The sequence below is a fragment of the Protopterus annectens genome, chromosome 4.part1, assembly GCF_019279795.1.
Source record: "Protopterus annectens isolate FY-2018-M chromosome 4.part1, PAN1.0, whole genome shotgun sequence".
Lineage (NCBI taxonomy): Eukaryota > Metazoa > Chordata > Ceratodontiformes > Protopteridae > Protopterus > Protopterus annectens.
The window spans coordinates 469,835,588-469,852,977 of NC_056734.1; the positions used below are offsets into that span (position 1 = coordinate 469,835,588).

The window sequence follows — 17,390 nt, forward strand, 5'->3', positions numbered from 1 at the left end:
GGAAATTTTGAACAAAACATTTACCCGAAGGGTTTGTACGTCTTATAAGTCCAAGGTATGAAACAGTAAATTAATAACACCATTTATGGTGACTCAGCAAAGAGATCTCTGCTCATAACTCCAGTGTCTAGGGTTCACTCCTGATCACCACTCACAGTCTCAGTGGAGGATAACTGTTTTTTTCATGTGTATTTAAATTAACTGGTCACATTAAATTCCCTACATATTGCATTTATTCTTGTCCTTCTGGCACTTCTGATGGCTGAAAGATTAAAGTGGTCCATGACCTACGCTAGTTTGATAAATAATAAAAAAGTAATGAATTACAATTCATTGACAATTATTTTAATTAAAGAAAATAGTATTAGCCAAACACCCCATAATATTTTTCTGTTCAGGGGAAGAGATACCCACACGAGGGTTGTTGTAGCCCCAGCCTTCATTTCTGTAATTAAAAAAATTGTTAGATCTCAGAAACAAACCTTTTACTATATGCTGTACTATTTTTGATAATATGCAGTTCAGAGAATCATGTCTGTTAAATTATTTATTGGCACACATCCATCATCTTTGCAAATAGTTCCATTTGTCACTATACAGCACAGCTGTAATTACACATATCAATACATTATTAAAGACGTGTTAGAAGACATAATGAGAATACCAAACGTTATTTTATGTACTATATCATTTCCTTTTTATTAGTATAATTATTATTTATATATTAAGTTGTTTTAAATACTTATGAAATGTCGCCTTCAGTGATACTTGTAACTGTCATTATCCTTTTTTTTGCTAAGACTCTCTCCTTTGCTGTTGCTTTCCCATGCCTTATGTGCTTCCAGTCATGCAGTTTAACCCACAGAAATGGCATTACTGGACAATGTCATATGTCAAGACTGAGGTGCTGTTTCTTTTAGTCCCTACCTTCTGGTCTTGGTGCTAAACTGGATCTATTAGATTTTACTGGCAGTGCCATAGGTCCCTTACTCAGTCACAACTCACTTAAGTATTATGATCCTTGCAACACTAAGACAGATAAAAGTTTAAAATAATTTTGGTTTGTCCACTAACTGGCTGAAGTACTGGTATATATCGTTGAACTAACGCCCATCTCATGTGTTCTCTATGACTATGTGCTGCTACACCTGTGCACTGCAGAAGTCCTGTGTTTTATTCACAGAGACTCAATTTCCCTTCTGCCTTTCAGATCACCTGAATATCCACCTTTCTTTTCTTTTTTTTTAGCTTCAGGTTTGTACATGGCAGTGGCCTGTTCTTCACTGCAATGTACATTTTTCTCCAGAAGGTAGAGTGATGCTAGAGGTATGTACCGCAATCAACTGACTGCTTTAATGACACAGAATAGCAAGTTATAACATTGAAAGTTATCCAATGTCATGAAAGCAAGTTCATGTAAATTCCTAAAGATGTTCTGTCAGTTTTGCCTTAAAACCCACAAGAGTTTTGGGATTTTATCTCAGTGGGAAGATGGGTCCATGTAGAGGCAATTTTGGTAGAAGTTTTCTCACCTACTGAGAGACTGAAATGTGTTATAACTAGGTTGAGGTCACCAACTTAACTACCCATGACTGTCTCTGTTGGTGCTAGAAGCAAGAGAAAGATTCCTTTATGGAACAAGTGGTCTTAAATAGGAAGCATTCACCAAGAATACCAGTTCTAAATGTTAGTGTGCTAAAGTGTCACTATGGCTCTGCTTTGTACTGGAAGCCACCAGAAGCCTTTAGAAGGTCACAGTGGTAGGTCTGATTATCTACTGGAGAAGTGAATCAAAATGGTATGTTTTCTTCAAAATGAAGCTTTTGGGTATTAATGCAGAGTGGATAATAAAACTCCTTTGACTAACTTCTCTAAAGACAGGGAAATGATCGCATACATGAAGGCCCATAAAAACTGTTTTTATTTCTATTTCCCTACTATGTTATGATTTGTCATGTAGTCTAGACCAGCAGTGCATTCGTTTACAAAATGCAGCCTAACTCCAATGTCCAAAACATTCTTTTAAACAGAATTTCTGTAAAAGATATTCCGGTTTCTTTTTTTTTTTTCTTTTTTGGCAGGGCTTTGCCCTCCTACTCACCTTATTAATGTATACTAACCCTAATCCTGTACTTCATCCTGTCCAAACTCTACAACTTACATTAGAAAAACCTCTTCCATAAACACTATCACTGCAAAAGGCATTTAGATATACATCACATGTATTGGAACACATGTGCAACACTGAATTTATCCCCCTCCCTAGCCTTTATTGTAACCCTAATCCACAAATGTTTGAACACACATTTCTAACCAAAATCTGCAGTGAAAAAGAAACAAGTAATCAAACCAATACTGCTTGATGGCAAAACAGGTATTTCTTTTATTGAAGTACTTTAACACTTTCATCTAATGTATCCAGACTACATTAGAACTACTTTAGGTTCTTAATGCAGCTCTATTTCAATCCAAAAAAAATGACCCCATCACATGATTTTACACATATATATATATATATATATATATATATATATATATATATATATATATATATATATCCATCCTTAACCCCTTTTCCCATTTTGCACATGGGGTCGGGGTGTCACTTCAGCAGCAACAATCATCTAGAGCCAAGGTTTACACTGCCGGGTGGCTGGCCCTGCCATGGTATAAATATATGGGTCTACTTTAATTAAACCAAAGCAGAATCTGTTGAATACGAATCCGTCGACATATAAACAGCGAAACGTGCAAACGTTGAATGCACTAAATAGCGAAATCGGAAATGTCGAATTGTCATAGTTGGCCCATCTGCGGTATAGCTCTGTAAGGTAAGTTTGTGATAGTTAAGGACCTTAGGGTTAGGGTGCGGGTTAAGGTAAGTGCATAGATAAGTAATGTATATAAGGTTTAGTGTAGGATTTTGTTAAGTGTATGTGTGTGGAATATTTACTTTGTGTGACTATAGTTCTGTAGGGTAAGTGTACAATAGTTATGAACCTTAGGGTTAGGGAGGGGTTAAGGGTAGTGCATAGATAATTGCATATGTGGGGTTTAGTGTAGGGTTACAAGTGGGTTTTGGTGCTTTAATTTAGGGTTAGTAGAAGGGTTTTGGTTAGTGTATGTATGTGGTTTTTGTTGTTGTGTTTGCGTAGGTAGTATGTTATGGGCAGTGGGGTTGGCTGACTGTTGCGGCTTCGATGTTTAAATTTCGTGGTTTTGCGTGTTAGATGTTATTGCGTTTCGCTGTTTATGTATCGACCGATTCATATTCGATGGATTCCACTTTTGTTTAATTAAAGTAGACCCAAATATATGTATATCGATCTATGTCAGATGGTTGAGTTTCAGAAACTCAAAATTCATAGGGACGGGACCATATGAACGAGTTTCCGAAAACTCAAACATTTAAAAAAAAAAAAAACATTTATGCAGGGGTCAAGCCCCCTGCACCCCCCACACCACCTGTAAATGATATATACCAACTCCAAGATTGCACTAAAGAGTAAGTCTCCCTATCTGCACTGTACCACAATCTCCATTCAAAAGCTTGAAGTTTTTAAAAACTCAGTCAAATGGTCTTGAACATATGAATTTCGAGTTTCTGAAAACTCGATCAACTGATAGGGATACACACACACACACATACACACACACACGCACACATATATATATATATATATATATATATATATATATATATATATATATATATATATATATATATATATATACATATATATATATATATATGTATATATATATATATATATATGTATATATATATATATATATATATATATATATATATATATATATATATGTATATATATATATATATATATATATATATATATATATATATGTGTTTATGTATATATATATATACAGATATATATATATATATATTTATATAGATATATATATATATATATATATATATATATATATGTATATATATATATATATATATATATATATATATATATATATATATATATATATATATATATATATATATATATATATATATATATATATATATATATATATATATATGTATATATATATATATATATATATATATATATATATATATATATATATATATATATATATATATATATATATATATATATATATATATATATATATATATATATATATATATATATATATATATATATATATATATATATATATATGTATATATATATATATATATATATATATATATATATATATATATATATATATATATATATATATATATATATATATATATATATATATATATATATATATATATATATATATATATATATATATATATATATATATATATATATATATATATATATATATATATATATATATATATATATATATATATATATATATATATATATATATATATATATATATATATATATATATATATATATATATATGTATATATATATATATATATATATATATATATATATATATATATATATATATATATATATATATATATATATATATATATATGTATATATATATATATATATATATATATATATATATATATATATATATATATATATATATATATATATATATATATATATATATATATATGTATATATATATATATATATATATATATATATATATATATATATATATATATATATATATATATATATATATTGAGAGGATCCGGGACCATCTATATGCCTATAGAGTCCTTTAGTGCAATCTCCAAACACATGCTTATGTCTGGAGAACAACACAACTTTCTTTTCCAAGTTCTACAGGTCGTACATCCCACAGTCAGAGGAGGGGACATAGTGAATGTTACCGAAGAACTTGAACTCAAGTGGATATTCAGATTAGGTGCACACAGATGTATGGGCCTTAATGAGACAGTGTCCATCAGACCATTACTTAGATCCAGACCACTTCAGTGACCATCTTATTTCATTCTATGCCATACACACTTGCAATGACATATCTTTTCATATCCTGTTTCACAGTTTAATATTCATTACAGCTTCGCATTGTTCCTCACTGCGAAGCACAGTTCCACACTGACTTCTTTTTCTTTTCCTTATCTTACTCACAACAGCAGTAGTTGATCTGTTTTTATTTTTTCTTGTTTCCTTGCACAACACCTCGTTCTATGCACATGCACTCACTTGCATACATCAGCATTTCCCATGCCTCAGCCAGCGCTGATCTACATGTTTCACCTTTCCTCCCCCCTCCCCTCCCTCCTTCTTCCCCCCCTCCCCCCTCCCTTACCCTTTCCTCCACTTCCCTCCCCTTACATCCCCTGTTCATTTTTCCATTCCTTTGTTCAGTCTATTTTGATCCATATAATCATTCATAACTCCTATTCATGAGTATTAGGTATATCTTGTATGGACGCTCGAGTTCAGACAATTGCATTTTTTGTAGCAATGAGGTTGTTTTAGACATATTTTTGTACTATTATCTCCATTTCTATACTAATTTTAACATTCACATGAGTAATGGATGCACAATATGAATTGATCGTGTAGATCGCATATTGACCCAACGGAACAGCAGTGTAGTCATGCAGAAGTTCCGATATTATTTGGTCACTATGTTTTTATATTTTTATGCATAGTAGCGCATATAGAGTAGAGTAGTAGAATTGTTCATTGTTTATGTTTGGCGCATACACTATGAGTATTATAGGTATACCATGCCTGAACGCTCAAGTTCAGATAAATACATTTTTTGTAGTTATTTCAGATGTATTTTTGTATTCTCATCTCCATTTTTAAATTTTATTATTTATATGAGCAATGGGTGCACGACATCATACGATTTGATCGTGCAGATTGTAGATTGACCTAACGGAACAGGCGCCAAGCTACACGCAACAGTTCCGATATTATTTAGTCACTACATTTTATGTGTTGAACATTTTAATGCATAGATATATAATATATTTTATATTATACTATACATTATATATGATATGTTTTATTTGATTATAACATGTTATGTATAAATATAAAAAACACAGGAAGGTAATCACGCTGCTTTTGAAACATCGGGAGATGTGGTTTTGTATTTTAAATTTGGAGCCAGAGCTTGTTCAGCTTGTAACGTCTGATGAAGCTATCTTGAATAGTGAAAGCGCTCACGTTGTTTCCCTTGCTATTAAACGCGTTTTTATCCACGATTTGTATTTGGATCTTCTATTCACTAGTACTACTGAGACTGGATATTTTCGCACTCTTGTTTTCAGTACGGCTATCAGTGTAACAGCATCAGTATTCCATTGTGGTTTCTCCTAGGTTGATGAATTTCTTCAACCATCATCCAGCTTTCTTGCAACTAGGGTTGCTAGTTATACATTACCGCCGCTACGAGGCTTATGTTTTGGATTTATATATATATATATATATATATGTATATATATATATATATATATATATATATATATATATATATATATATATATATATATATATATATATATATATATATATATATATATATATATATATGTATATATATATATATATATATATATATATATATATATATATATATATATATATATATATATATATATATATATATATATATATATATATATATATATATATATATATATATATATATATATATATATATATATATATATATATATATATATATATATATATATATATATATATATATATATATATATATATATATATATATATATATATATATATATATATATATATATATATATATATATATATATATATATATATATATATATATATATATATATATATATACATATATATATATATATATATATATATATATATATATATATATATATATATATATATATATATATATATATATATATATATATATATATATATATATATATATATATATATATATATATATATATATATATATATATATATATATATATATATATATATGTATATATATATATATATATATATATATATATATATATATATATATATATATATATATATATATATATATATATATATATATATATGGATTCACTTTATAATCTCAAAATACTGAAATATCAAATTTCAGTATTTCGAGACTATAAAGCCGAAAAATCTAAATACCGAAATCCCAAAACCGCAAAATTCAAAACTGCGACTTGTAAACACACCCTACACCACACAAACACACATCCACCTTCCTACCCACACTACAACTAACAAACAAAACACACACAAACAAAACAACACAAAGACACATACATACCCTACATATAAGGAGGGGGCAATCCTCCCTGCACCCCACATATGGAGGGCTTTGCCCCCCACATCCTCACTACTTATATATATATACCAACTCTGAGGATGCACTGAAAATGACACAGACAGGAAGCCCACCACTACCCAATCTACATTCCCCTCACACAGACACACATCACATACAAACAACACCATTCTCAACACCTACACACTCACACTCTTACCTACATACCTTAACCTACAACTTCCCACCACACTAACATACAATAAAATCCCTACCCAAAACCCTTAAAATATAAACACTTACCTGAATCTCCAGCTATCCAGTAACACAGCACACCACCTTAACTGCAAATTTGACATTTCCGGATTTCTGGCACAGCATCTGCAGTGGTTTTAATCCTGTTGACTGAGCAATTCACTCCGCTGTCTAACTCATTTAAAGAAATTGCAGAGAATTTTGGCCACCTTATACTGGTAAGAATGGTGCATACGTTTCCTTAGGACAGTTAATGTCTTCTCCTGCACATCAAGTAATAAGTTTACCTACCAGTCCGATGTTATGGCAAAGCCAAAACTGAAAAACTGTTATAAACATTAAAGACTGGTTATTAAAATATACTTCTTTTGTTGCCACTGCTTCACAAGTTGTTGTTGTTGTGCCTTTCAGCTTTTCCCAGTTAGGGGTCGCCACAGTGGAACTCTTGTCCGCTAATGATTGGCAGTAGATTTTTGCATGCTGAGTTGCTGGCCCTGACGCACAACCTTCAACGAAGGTACGCCTATTCACGCATGTCTCTACATAGAAGACACTCTAGCTGAGAATCGAACAGGACGTCTTACTGTGAGGTGACAACGCTACCGCAGCACCACCACCACCGCAGTCCACTGCTTCACAAGTATTAGGGAATTTTAAACAAAAGCTTTATGAACTTGAAAAGAAATTATTTAAATCCAAATGCCTTCAAATGGACTACAGCTATTTTTAAATTGTATTACCAAAAGACAAGTCCCTAAAAGATTAATCTGATTCCATTATGAATAGCTTTTTATTTATGACTGTCAAGGATGACTATTAGGAGCTTTTTGACAAGGTGAAACAGTAAATTACAGTAGTTAAAGAAAAGAAAGAAAAGAATGTTAGTAGAGACTATTTGAATTATGTCAATAAGAAGGCATTCCCACAACCAGATAAAGTTAAAAAGAAGAACTTTGATATGATTGAAGGTGGTATTAATACACGAGAAAATGGGATTGGTGAAGTGCATGTTGATAATCATGATAATTTAAACAGTTTCTATGATATTAATAATTTTTTAGAGGTGCCAAAAAGATTAGAGAGATTGGCCAATCAATGACCAGAGCAGAACATCCAAGCAGAGAGATGTCAACAGACAAGGAGTATGCAGTGGAGTGGCAGAAGTTGGGGAGAAGAAGGAGCTAGAAGCTATTATGTGTCAGTCTGGGATTGAATTGAATTTGAGCATTGACTTAATATTTTGGGCAATAATCAAAGCAGTTCATTATTTAGTGATCCTCTCAAAGCTTTGGCTATATTAGTGGATAATAGTAATCCATCTTAAGAGGTCAGTAAAGCCAAGATTAAGTTTACTCAAGACAGCTGTAGTAATTCTGTAATTATGGACTTACATTTTCGGTTGTTTGATCACAGTCTTAATTTTTTTCCTGCTAGGACTACTGAGCTTATTAAATTAATTATTGATTTAAATTTGTTTTCAAGAAAATTGAATTTTGATTTAATATTTAATGAACAATACGACTTTTCAGGGTGAAAATTATGGCTTTACAATAGGGTTGTTTGATAAATTATGTGAAATTTATTTCCGTAAGTTGAGTTCAAGTAAAGGTAGAAGTTTTTTTGAAAGTGTCCAGGGAAGAAAAGGAATTGTTAGACAGAATTGCTCACAGACAGGTTATTGCATATTATGAATCCTGATAAAGGGGGGTGGGCTGTTTTGTTATGGAAATTGCGCAATATTGTGAAAAAATGTTGGATTTGTTAGTGAATTAATGTAATTATAAAACAGTTTTTGTCAATAAAATTAATATTGCACATTCAAAGATAGATTATTTGAATAGTCTACTACTTGGACAAGCTATTAATAAGAAACAGTTTGAATTTCTGTTTTTTTTGGTAAAACAGTACCAGCCATCTTTGGGATTCCCAAAGTTCATAAAAACATCTTTGACCCCCCCCCATACCTTAGCCCTACTGTGGCTGCGAAGAGATCTAAGACTGAATTGTTTGCCATCTTTATTGGAATTATTTTAAAAAGATTCATGGAACTTTTTAAGTCTTTCACATAGCCAGTTTTTCGGTGATTATTTACTTGTTATAGTTAGCATCAAGGATTTATTTACAAGTATTATCCCCCATAATATTGGCTTACAGTGATTGTATGAGGCATCTTCTGTGATGGGAGACTTTCCCACCAGGTAGTTACATTATTATATGAGTTTACAGTGACTGTGCTAAACAATAATTTTTTTTTTTTTGTAATTTTTTTTTTTTTTTTTTTTTAGGGGGAGTATTACAAGGAGTTTTCAGGAGAAACTATGGCTATATCAGTAGTTTCAGTGTTTGCTAACATTGTTCTTTGATGTTGGGGAAAAAATTGTTTTTTGTTCCATCTTTATTGACCATGTGCACTTTATTTATTGTTTATTTTTTGTTTTATTTTACATTTTTTTACCAGGAAAGTCCAACTGCACCCAAATAATTTTTTAGTGAATGCCAGGGAGAAACCTCCCTCATGAAACAAATAAATGTACATAATTACATATATAAGTTTAACATGTAACAAAATCCTGTGCACACAGTGACAATATACTGATAAATCATATATCACAGAGAAATGTATACAAAAACAGTATATAAGTAGTTTTACAGAGTCAAAGCAAGAGTGGGTTAACCCATTCATACATTAAAAATCAATAGATGTCATGTACAAAAATTAAAAAACATATATACTGGTACATTGTATATCACAGAGAAATGTATACAAAACTGTATATTAATCAGTTTTATAGAGTTTTACAGAGTCACAGCAAGAGTGGGTTAACCCATTCATAGAGTAAATAAAAAAAACAGTCTAACCAAGACTTGTGCATGTACATCGCTATTTTTTAGATATGTGAGATTTTAGTATTTTTAAAATGAGTTAAGGTAGTAGCAGATGTTATATTAATAAGCAGTGTGTTCCAGATTTTAGCAATGTAGTTTGAGAAGATGGAGCCTCCTGCAGCTCTATTGGCTTTGGTTACATTTATTAGGGAATTATTGCTAGAGCGAATAGTTGTATTACTGGAGTAGGGATGTAGTAGATTTTGAAGGGCAGGTTTTTTTCTGGTAGGTTGAGAATTTTATGGGCCATAGTAGGTTGAGAATTTTATGGGTCATAGTTAAGAGTTGAGGAAGTTCTAACCAGTTAAGTTGTTTGAATGCTGTACAGTAATGTGATCTGAAGGGAGAGTCTGTGGTAAACCTGTCAATTTTGTTATAACAGCAGTTTAATTTTGCTAAATCAGATTTTCTTAGGTTAGTGAGATTTGGAGAGGCATAGAGAAGAACTGACATAAGATGCATTTTTGCAATAGTTGATTTTGTGTGTTTTTTAAGATCCTGCTTATTTATATGTAGTTTACCAAGCTTTTTGTGCATTTTCTTTATGGCCTGGGAAATATGGATATCAAATCTCATGCTGTTGTCTATCACAACCCTCAAACGTTTAGTGTGAGATGATGGTTTTGTTCATGCATACAATGCTAAATGAGGGGAGGGGCACACTAAGTCTTGTAGGATAGCAAAGCATGAGTTTGGTTTTGTTGGGGTTTAGAATTAGCTGCAAATTAACCATGCTTCAACTGCAGAGAAAGAATTTTGTGTTAGTGATTGTAGTTCGTGTAAAAAAGGAGCAACACATATTAGTGTGGAATCTTCTGCAGAATGAACAACAGAAGCATGCAGTGTTGAAGTATGGATTTGGTTAGCAAATACTGTGAAAAATAGGGGGACCTAGGATGGAGCCTTAAGAAGCTCCTAGGGTAACAGGAAGAAAAGGAGAGAGATTTTGTTCCCATTGTACTGCTTGTTATTGGCCAGTTAGATAGTCTTGGAACCAAGCAATAGTAGATTGGCTTAGATTCAGCTCAGAGAGGACATTAATAAGTCTGCTATGCGAGACCATATCAAAGGCTTTGGATAGCTCGAGAAAGATGATACAAATTTGTCATTATTTCTATCATGGTTAACTGTATTACTGAAGGACATTAGAGAAGAAGTACTACTGTAGAACTGATGTAAACTGTGTTGAGTATTGGACAGATGTTTGTTAGTATGTAAGCAGTCCATGATTTGTGTGTGAATATATCTCTCTCGAATCTTGGACAGGGAGGATAGGATAACAGTTAGTCAGTGATTGGACAGTTCTATTGAATTGCGTCATTTGTGTAATGGAATATTATGTGAAATTTTCCAAATAGCAGGGACTTGATGTTTAGAAATGGATCTGTTAATAAGGATGGATACTGAGTAGGCAATTGCATTGGCAGCAATTCTAAGAAAATCTGCTGGTAGGCTATCAGCAGCTAGTGTTATAAGCTTTAGTTTTTTTAAGCAATTTTTTATCATATCAGTTGAGACAGGTTGTAAGGAAACAGTGTTGGTTTTATTCCATGATATAGGAGAAACTAAAGTAGGAGTGGACTTGTGATTGTCAGAGAGGGCTAAAATAGTCTTGGTGAAGTATTTATTAAATTGGATAGCTATGCTGTCTGTATTATGAGTTATAGATTAGGAGGGTGCAGTAGCTTTACCTGGTAGGAGTATGTTATTGATAGCTGACAAAAACTTTTGTAGGTTGTTTTGCTGTGTAATTTGGGGATTATAGTAGTAGTTTATCGTGTCCTGTTTGACTAGTCTCTTTGCCTTATTTCTGAGTTCATGGTAAGCTTGATTAGCAGCTTGGGACCTAGTGTTGTGCCACTAATCCCGGACTTTGTCCCTTGATTTTAGCAGTGACCTGGTTGCTTTTCTGAGTAATGGGGCAGTGTTGTATTTAATTCTTATACTTCTGGGAGGAGCTTGTGGATTCAAGACCTTTAGGAAGGTAGAGTTAAAATGCTTAACAGGATCTTCTAGGGCAAGTTGCATAAGTGGTGCCCAATTACAATGTTTAAAGGTAGATGCAAAGTCTTTGGGGTTAAAGTTTTTTTTGTTTCTTATTAGATGTTAAGTAGTATGTTTTGTTGGGTATATATGTTGTCTGAGCAGAAAGGTTGGGAGATGGTCACTGAGGTTATCTGGGAAATAGCCAGAGTGAAAGGAGAAGGTTGGTCTATTTCTTAATATCCAATCAAGAATGTAATGTTTATTAGATGACTTGTCAGATCTAGTGGGTGTTTGGATGATTTGGGTGAAGCCATGCAGGTTGATGTGATTAATGGGTATTTCAGAATTACAAGTTAATCAGTCTATATTAAAATCACCAACAACAAAAAAACAGGAACCAGAGAGAAGCAACCAAACAGTAAAGTGCACTGGTGGAAACAGGTGCTCAACACGATTCTCAAGAATCGTGATGAGCACCTGTTTCCACCAGTGTACATTACTATATTAAAATTACCCATGATTACTGTTTCCTGGACCAGTGCTTTTGCAGTCCAATGTAGTATGCTTTTTAGTGCAGAGAGGTGGTTTCTGGGTGGTATTATAGGTTCTTGTTATATTTATCTGCTTTACAGAATTAATATTTAGTTTGGTAAAAATCATTTCAGCATTGGCAAAGTCAGAGGCATTCTGATGTAATATTTCTAGAGTAAGGTGATTTTTAAATAAACTGGCTACTTTACCCCTCCTTTGCCCTTTCTGTCCACCCATAAGATATTATACCTAGGAGAAAGAATTACATTATAGCTAGTGTCAGGTTTTAGCCATATTTCAGTTATTAGTACAATATCAGGTAAGTGTAGAGAGAGACTGGCTTGCAGTTCATAGAGTTTGCCTGAAATACTTCTAATAATGATGTTTAACAGTAAGAGATCAGTTGTCTTCCTAGGTTGGTTTAGTAAACCCTGGGGATGGTTTGTATGTTGGGGAAGTGTGCAGTTTAGGTTAGTTTTCGGGCCAGGGTTTGGGTGAATGTCTCTGCTGGGAGATAGTTTAGATGATATATTAATTAATGTTTCTAGGAATTTAATAATATACCTATCATATTTCAAGGAGATTCTGGGGGAATTTTGGTGAGGGAGTAGAGTGTAGGGGCATGTTGAATGGGTGTAGTGTTAAAGATTGTGGAGGATATGATAATGTTATTAGATTGAATTTTCTGTGGGTAGGAGAATGGGGGTAGTTTGATAGTGAATTGATTCTTTTAGGTTGACGTGGTAAGAGGTAAAATGGCTAGCTATTGGCAGGATTATTTGAGCAACAGTATATAAGTATAACATATTGTTGTAGTGGGGGTAATTAGTGGAAGAAAGCTATTATTAGTTGGTGTACAGTGCTGTTGCAAGGCTTTGGATTAATTAACTGCTATGTAAAGTGAGTAAAAGGCTTTGCTACTGGATCAGAGGGGGTGGGATTAAATAATTAAGTGGTGTTGTATATTAATTGCGTTTCCCTTGATGACTGAATGTTGCTGTTTGTGGGAGTGGCTAGCTAAAATGCATGTTGGCATAGCAGGGGTGGGTGGAAATAGGGGTAGGGTAAGGGAGCAGAGTAAACCCAAGTGAAGAGAAGCACAAACAGAGGAGGTAGAGCCATGGCAGTATTTAAGCCTCCAGCAAGAAAACTATCTGTTGGAGGTATTCCTTTGTATTGCTGCTATCATTTGTCAGTATTTGATATACACTTAAGAGCATGATCTTGTCTATTGTTCTCTTTTGTGGGTGCTAGTATTTCCAAGTCACAATATGTAACTTTAATAAATTGTGTCAGTAATTTCATCTAATCCTTCCTTACTAAAGCAGATGGTAGACAATTCACACATGAAAATTCCTATCAGATTTGCTAACAAAGTTTTTATTTCATTTTCCAGGAAGAAAACAACTGTATCTAAATTCTAAATACACCAACTAGGCAAGTAGCAGCTCCCATTAGTTTCCAGTTATGTCTGTACCCTCTCAGCTGTAATGTTAAGTCTACTAGCAAAAATAAAGCTAACCCTGACTTATAGTTGGATGTTTTTTTTTTTATTTGTTCAAAGAACATTATCTTTGATACAAAAGGCAAAATAAATATTTGTGTTGCAATTTCTAAATGTGTTACTGGGAAGGGGAGTACAGGTAGAACAAGTGGAAGAAAGCTATGTGCCTCAACAGGTGTGCACACCACTCCAGTGAGGCATTTGCTTTCTATATTACAATAATACAGATAATTTACCTTATATTACATACATTGTTCACTGGGCAAGTGGCTGAATTTAAACCAGTGGTCCGTTCCATTCAGGCTAGTGTTTATTAAGTGAATTATTTTTTCTCACAATTTGCTGACTTATTGTTACAAGGATGATGGAGAAAGAAAGAGTTGAGGAAAGGTGAAATCAAAAATGAACTGATTTACTACATTTGTTAACATATAAAAGGTAAAACAGCACACACTAGTCTAGTTAATTAAAACAGTATAAGTGCAATATTCCAGTAGCAATAAATTTAACTTTCTCTTTCAAGAAAAATTTCAAAAAATGGCTGATGAAAGTATACAAAAACTCAGTAGACAGCAAGCAGCTATCAATTGGAAAATAATGGCCCTCTCTGCTAGTTAAATAATGCTATAATCTAGTTTAAATATTCACTTTAAAATCAACTAATAAACTAATATTCTTTCTATGCGGCTGATATGCTAGCAGCTACATGTGCTTTTTAAGTTATCAGTGAAGCATCAAAGTATTAACATTCACTTTTAGATAAAAAAAATGGCTGGTAAAAATGCATTCTGTCTTGGTACTAAGCAAATAGTAACATGCATTTTTAGTCTCCAGTGGAGTATCAAACTAAATTTACACAGGTTGTTTTGAGTAAAGGCAGATGTACAGTAGAAACATACAGAGATTATACAATAACTAAGGAGGCAGAGCTCAAAAACATAAGTTCAAAACAATAATATGCAAACCACAATAGTTAAAGTATTCATAAAGATACAAGTTTACCTGGCATGCACACAAAGCAGAGTAGATGGTCTACTTCCACTCGGGGGACAAAGAGGAATTTTTGGATGATATTTTTTTTACTTTGGCAATCTGACATTATAAAGTTAAATAGATTTGCTGATTATCTAAACTCACTTTTTTATATGTTACTTTGTATTATGATTTCATGGTATTAATTATTTGGATGTTATGATTATTCAGAATGGTTTGGTTGGATGTTTTGAAGCCAAAATTTTTTTAAAAAACCTACATTCAGCAATTCTTATTTACATTTTATTAGTGCTCACCTAATGTTACATAAAAGAAGTCTGGTGAAGGGCTATATGGTGAGGATTTCACATCTGACATCTGAGGAAACAGATTTTGATACGGAAATTGATTATTTAACTAGAGAGAGGAGGTGCTCATATTATATGTTAAACAATATTCATAAGAAAATTAGGCTTGGCATGAATGATAAATACCAAGCAATTTTGTAGATAATTCTGAATGCGTGAGGGTGAGAAAAATATTGTTGCTGAGGAAACAAAAATTACATAAGCTATGTTTTTACTCATGGCTGCCATTCGTTAGAAATTATAATTTCTAAAAATTGGAATGTTGCTTTTAATGAAGAATTAAGCAGCACGTTGGGTGATAATCCCTTGATTTCATTTAGAAAGAATTTTAGCAGATTGTAGCGTGTCAATATAACAGGGAAGATGAAGGGGCAAAATGAGTAAATATAGAAATTGTAAGGTTTGCAGGTTTATAAATGCTGCATCTATTTGTTGATATCACTTCTTGTCCTAAAATATTAAGATATTAAAATAAAATGGCTTTGATCAAATAGGATGGACCTGCCAATTTCTCGTATCACAAAGATAAACCTTTACCGCTCTTCTGTCTAGTCTTGCTATTCACCTCACTCTCTTCATTTTCCTTCCTGCACTTTCTTCAGTTTTTAAAATATGGACTCACTTTCATACTTACAAAAGCCATTAGCTACCCTGTCTAACAAGCTCCCCTTTCTGTGGTATATGTGCTATGTTTAACTGGTTTCCTCAGTTACGTTTGTTAATATAACTGCTCTTTTATTGGATTCTTTGTTTATCTGTAGTATCTAGACTACACAGTGGGGACATCCCTTTGAAGTGGCATCAGAACTGCTGTGTTTCATACCTTAGGGATCGGTGGCTAAGCTCAGATTGAATCACTATAAGAGTGGGCTCAGCAGGCATCTGGGTATGTTGTCTGCTACCACAGAAGATCTATTTTTTTTTTTTGGAAAGTACCTTTAGCAAGTGTCCTTTTATATGTGATGGGGGCGGGTAGATATTCCTGGAATATGTGGGTTTTGTATAGGTGTCTCACAGACATGCACACACACAAATGCCCAGAGTGATTCCTTTTGTTTAAGGCACTTGTAATCTATTCACAAAATAACTAAAAATGTCATCTAACATACCTTTAATCTAAAGCACATTTAGCTGAATCACATTGCCTCTCCAAAACTTCTGTTTTTGCAAGGAGGCAACCCCTCCTGCACCTCGCATGTGGGTGGCTTAGTCTGCCACTCCCCTCTTACTTAACTATACTAATTCCACAGTCTCACAACCTCAGAGAAAAGAAAAATCTCCTCATACAGGTAATCACTGATGGTGTACAAATACAAACTTTAGATATAGAAATACAACATAACAGTGGGCATTAGCAAGATACAAATACTAATCAGCACTGATTTGCATTGTTACTCCTATTATACAAAACCACATCAGCAATGATCTTCTATCACCTAGCATACTATTCTATCAAATGTGATTGTGTTTTAAGTCAATTGTGACAGTTTTTTTATAGGTGAAATGTGTCGTAGATCAAATGTCATGTATCCATCTCTCTCTCTTTATATCTATATAAATATATATATATATATATATATATATATATATATATATATATATATATATAT

At 32.5% G+C, this 17,390-nt stretch overlaps 1 protein-coding gene across 1 annotated transcript in view; it reads left to right on the top strand.

Annotated features, from left to right (window-relative positions):
• Positions 1 to 11,150: 11,150 nt before the first annotated feature.
• The window catches only part of LOC122801233 (EGF-containing fibulin-like extracellular matrix protein 1), a 125,784-nt gene continuing 119,544 nt past the window's right edge, over positions 11,151 to 17,390 (top strand). The window contains exon 1 of the mRNA XM_044070785.1: positions 11,151 to 11,280. Coding sequence (XP_043926720.1) covers positions 11,151 to 11,280 — 130 coding nt within the window. The remainder of the gene's footprint in view (positions 11,281 to 17,390) is intronic.